The 4,628-nt window shown below is 34.9% G+C and overlaps 1 protein-coding gene across 1 annotated transcript; it reads left to right on the top strand.

Annotated features, from left to right (window-relative positions):
- Positions 1 to 1,675: 1,675 nt before the first annotated feature.
- LOC118030787 (uncharacterized) lies at positions 1,676 to 3,695 on the top strand. The gene is made up of 4 exons (XM_035035051.2): positions 1,676 to 1,768; positions 2,430 to 2,752; positions 2,858 to 3,510; positions 3,620 to 3,695. The coding sequence occupies exons 2-3, from the start codon at positions 2,432 to 2,434 to the stop codon at positions 3,500 to 3,502; spliced, it is 966 nt and encodes a 321-aa protein (XP_034890942.1). The 5' UTR covers positions 1,676 to 1,768; positions 2,430 to 2,431; the 3' UTR covers positions 3,503 to 3,510; positions 3,620 to 3,695.
- The last annotated feature ends 933 nt before the right edge of the window (positions 3,696 to 4,628 follow it).

The following is a 4,628-nucleotide window of genomic DNA, read 5'->3' as shown; positions in this document are numbered from 1 at the left end:
ACTCTAGAATAATAAAATCTACACCTAATTCCTAATATTTATCATTATTAATTCATTTGATTTAATACCAGGAATATGCATTACATTATAAAATTCATACCTGGAACATTAATTAAACAAATTAATTTTTATAGTATTTTTGAAATTTTAACCAAATCTCAATAAATAATTATAAATTAGTTTACGATATCCATTTTATATTTTAAAAACATGATAAAAATATAATTTTTGTTGTTTAGAAAATATGTGCGAAAACTTTTAGAATTTGGTTGTAGACTCATTAAAAAATATATATTTTTTGTATTTTTGAAATAAGGATTTTTTTTTAATTTTGAGAAAAACAAAATATTTTTAATACTAGATTCATATCTTACAATGTAAATAAATAACCCAATATTTTATAACAAATATTAGAAAAATATGCAAAGGATCCCAAAATAATTTTAAAATAGTTTCTAAATTTTTTTAGAATTTCTTGAAATTATTTAAGGTTTATTTGGCTAGACACTAAAATAAAAACAAACTAAAACTAAAAGATGAGGCAATAGGATGTAATTGCCAAATGCACCCCTCTAATTAAAAATATTTTAAGGTTTTGTTTGGCAAAAAGAATCCAAACATGACACTTTACCCCCTGCAAAAACAGGGTGTGCCAAACATGCTTATAGATCTAGGTTGGGCTTGGCCCATTCATATAAATTTGGCCTATTAATCTTGAAGCTCAAGCCCATATATATGTGTTGGGCTCAAGTCAATCCAATCTGATTTTATTGGTGGCCCATAATTTTATATATATATGGACTAGACCCAGTTTAGCTGAATGGAATGTGCTTAGTCTAACCCATTCAACTTGATCACTGCACAGCTAATTTCTTCGGTGCCGTTTGGTAATGCGGTAGGAACTGAGGTGCAGTCAAAACGCAAAAATTATATGTTTGGTTACGTTGAAAACGTGGTTTCAAAATGGTGGGACCCACCCCCTGAAGGCTGAAACTGCGGTTTGAAAAAAGTGGCCACTAGCTGCTGCTGACCAGCAGCAACCTCAAGCAACCCACGGTCTGTCAAGGGAAAGTATAATACTCCAAAAAAAAAAGCCGTTGGATAATTAACACACCCTGAGCTGAGTCCCATAACTCCTCTGCAAATCAATTCAAAAAGCCTCAGGCTCCCATCAATATTCTCCTCCCCACTGTAAAAAAATTCAAGGAATCCTATCTTGCCGTTCACCATTTCCATAGCTTCAAACGGCCCTGTATACTCTGTTCACTGTTCACCATCCTTTCTTCCCACCTAGCAGACCCCTCCTCCATTTTTTTATCCTTTCTTTCCAAGCGCCGGAGCTGGTGAGGTTGCTGCAAAATTGCAGTCGTTGCCACTGTTTTTCCCTCCCCCCTGTCACACGAAAAACAGGGTCAGCTTCACAAACACACACAGGACAAAAAAATTGTCTCTCATCCACTGTCAAAAATAATTGCCCCTTCTGTTTTTCTACCCCAAACAGCTTGCCATTCGCCTGATGTTGTAGATCCGCTCAATATAAAGGTATATTGCCATTTGTTTAATTTTGAAGTTGATCTGCAGCATGTTAAAATAATTTTCCCGTTTGAATTTCTTCTCCCAATGTGTGCGTGATTGTTGTTGTTATGCCTGCAGAGTCGATTTTTTGTGAGAGGCAAAAAGAACAAGGGGAGTCGATTTCTGTGAGAGGCAAACGAACAAGGGGACGAGAAATTACTAGGACAAAAAGGAGACGGGTCTGCAGTAGAGAGTATGTTTTCTGTTAAAATTTTACGCCTCCCTGAAGATAATTACAGATATGCATATATGTTTAGGTGTTGTGTATTGTTCTGGGAAACATATAATTTATGAAATATATTGTGTTGTAAGGATTGTGAATTAAGCACAACATTTTGCTTGATGCTGATATGGAAAAAAAATCTGGTGCTGTGATAATAGGTTAATTGACCATCTGTGTGTTTTTAAAATTTTTTTGCAGAATTTGTTCTGATAATTGTGTTTAATTCGGATAATGTTGTTGCCATTTGAGTCAAATATGTGTTGCTTCATTCGGATGGTGTTTATGCCTTGATCCTACAGAATTTGTGAATACTTATGTCTTTTGCGATTTGAGAACTAGGAGGTGATGGTCACAGAAAAAAGAATGTATACAATCTGTTTGGTCTGTTTATGCTCTCGGCTGGAAACTATAAAGTTCACTGGTAATGGATTTCAATTACCTTGATGATGCATGATGATGTGCAATATTGATATGTGTAGTTTGTAGGGCACATGCATATTGTGTGGACTGGCTAGAATTGTTATAGGTTGGTAATCACTTTGTAGGTGAACACTTCCTTCCAATATTACGCAAATGATTAGCATGTTATAAAAATTCATGATGTTTGGTTGCAAATATGTTATCCAAATAGGAATGGATAATCCAGAAACTATTGATAAAGCTGCTTGGAATAAAGAAATGTTGCATGTCTTTTGTGACCTTTGCATCAAGGCCATCGACATGGGAATGAGACCGAATACTCATTTCGACAAGGCCGGTTGGAAATATTTACAAACTTCTTTCAAAGAAATAACTGGTCACGCATTCACAAAGACACAATTGAAGAACAAATGGGATGGCTGTAAAAAGGATTGGAGGATATGGACAAAGCTCATTTCAGAAACTGGTGTGGGCTGGAGTGCAGAATTAGGGACAATTTCTGCAAGTGATGAATGGTGGAAAACAAAAATTCAGGTTATTTTGCTGCTCCTTAATTTTAAATTTCGTTGTATCTCAGTTCAGTAATTACCAAAAAATTTAGGCAAGCTACATTAAATTAATTCTATTTGTTCTGTGTAGGAAATAAGAGGCGCAAAAAAATTTAGGCATGCTGGTATCGAACCGTCTTTACGGTTGAAGTTCGACAGAATGTTCTCCAATATTGTTGCTACTGGACAGTACGCATGGGCACCATCGGCTGGAATCCGTCGTGATGATAATGTTGGTGTTGATGAGGACCCAAATGCCAATGACGAACAACCTGATTTGGAAGAAGGAAGCGGTGATTCAGAAGAGGATGGAATTCCAAATTTCACTGATGATGTGTGCAACATGGTTAGAGGGGTTAATATGTCAAGCAGTAGCAACACACGCAGCAGTGGAAAGAGAAAAGAAAGAGAACGTGTTGACGTTCAATCAGGGAAAAAAAAAAGAAGTTCTGGAATTGGGATGCAGCTACTGTCACGGTTTGATAACATGGTTGACAGTATGTCAATCAATAGTGATTCCACATCTATATTTAAAGATAGGAAAGGGTGTAGTATTCCTGAGGTTATGATTGAGCTGCACTCAATAGAAGGAGTTCATATTGGTGATGATTTTCATGCGTGGGCTACTGAGTTCTTGGGTATAAGAAGGAATAGAGAAATGTGGTTCAGTATGGGTAGTCTTCAAAACAAGATGATATGGTTGCAGAAAATGTTTACACGGCGTAAGGCACCATAGACGAGGAGGTATATATTGACCCTGAATGCATGCTTTTATAAATTTGTTGATAATATTATTATCTAAATTGTTATATAACATGTTTTGAAATGTATTGACAATTATGTATTCTTTCAGAGATCTGAAGATAATCGGCCAGAATTGTTCGGGACTCTATTTGTAATTTTAACAATTCTCATCTCACATGGAGAGAGGCTGTGTACAAGTCCTATTTTTCGGCTATGGAGCATAAATATTTTTTATTTTTCATGCAAACGGACTGTATATTAAAAGTATCGAAAAGTTGTACTGTTATTCGATACGAGCTACGTATTATGAATTGCAATCCTGAATGTTTCTATGTATTTGTAATGTAATATGACGTGGACAATGCTTTTATAGTTTACAAAATATGCATGCTTAAATGCAACCGATAGAAAATGCAAAAAAATGGCTGTTAAATTATCGACATTAAAATTGCTTAATTATAAATTATACTGCTCGGAAAAAAATTTCTACGTCCATTTTAAAAGAAAAATCAGTTGTTTTAGTTTGGGTTAAAAATATAAATTGAGGTCTAGAAGCTTAACTTATTATTGATTTCTATTTCTAATAAGTACACGTGATGTGCGGCAAGGGAAAAAAATATGCAAAATATGTAAAACGTTTTAAAAAATTTGAAATAAAAAAATACAAGGATTCATAATACAATTTATATGCAAATATTAAAGTAACTAGTACACTGTGATAGAACATGCACTCTGGTTACAGAAGATTAAACGTGAAGATACAAAATATGCAAAGATTGAAAATACAATTCACATGAAAAATTTAGCTAAGTGGTACACTGCAATAAACTGCTTCCGACATTTCAGCCTAGTCACAGAAGATAAAAAGTAAAAACAGAGAAATATGCAAGATTCAATATATTTAATTCACATGCAAAAACAAGCTATGGTACACTGGGATAAACTGCTCCTCACCTTGCCCATCGGTTGCAGAAGAGAAAAGATAATGAACACGGGTTGTTGAATACCGAGCTTATGTGACAATGCTGGAACAAAACACTTTGTGAAAAGAAGAAGCAACCTCACAGGTACCTGCAATGCTTCAGTAAAAGAACCTCACAGGTACCTGCAATGCTTCA

This window comes from Populus alba, chromosome 6, assembly GCF_005239225.2.
Source record: "Populus alba chromosome 6, ASM523922v2, whole genome shotgun sequence".
Classification (NCBI taxonomy): Eukaryota; Viridiplantae; Streptophyta; class Magnoliopsida; order Malpighiales; family Salicaceae; genus Populus; species Populus alba.
The sequence above is the reverse complement of the archived record's forward strand: the minus strand, read 5'-3'. Positions and strand labels throughout refer to the sequence as shown.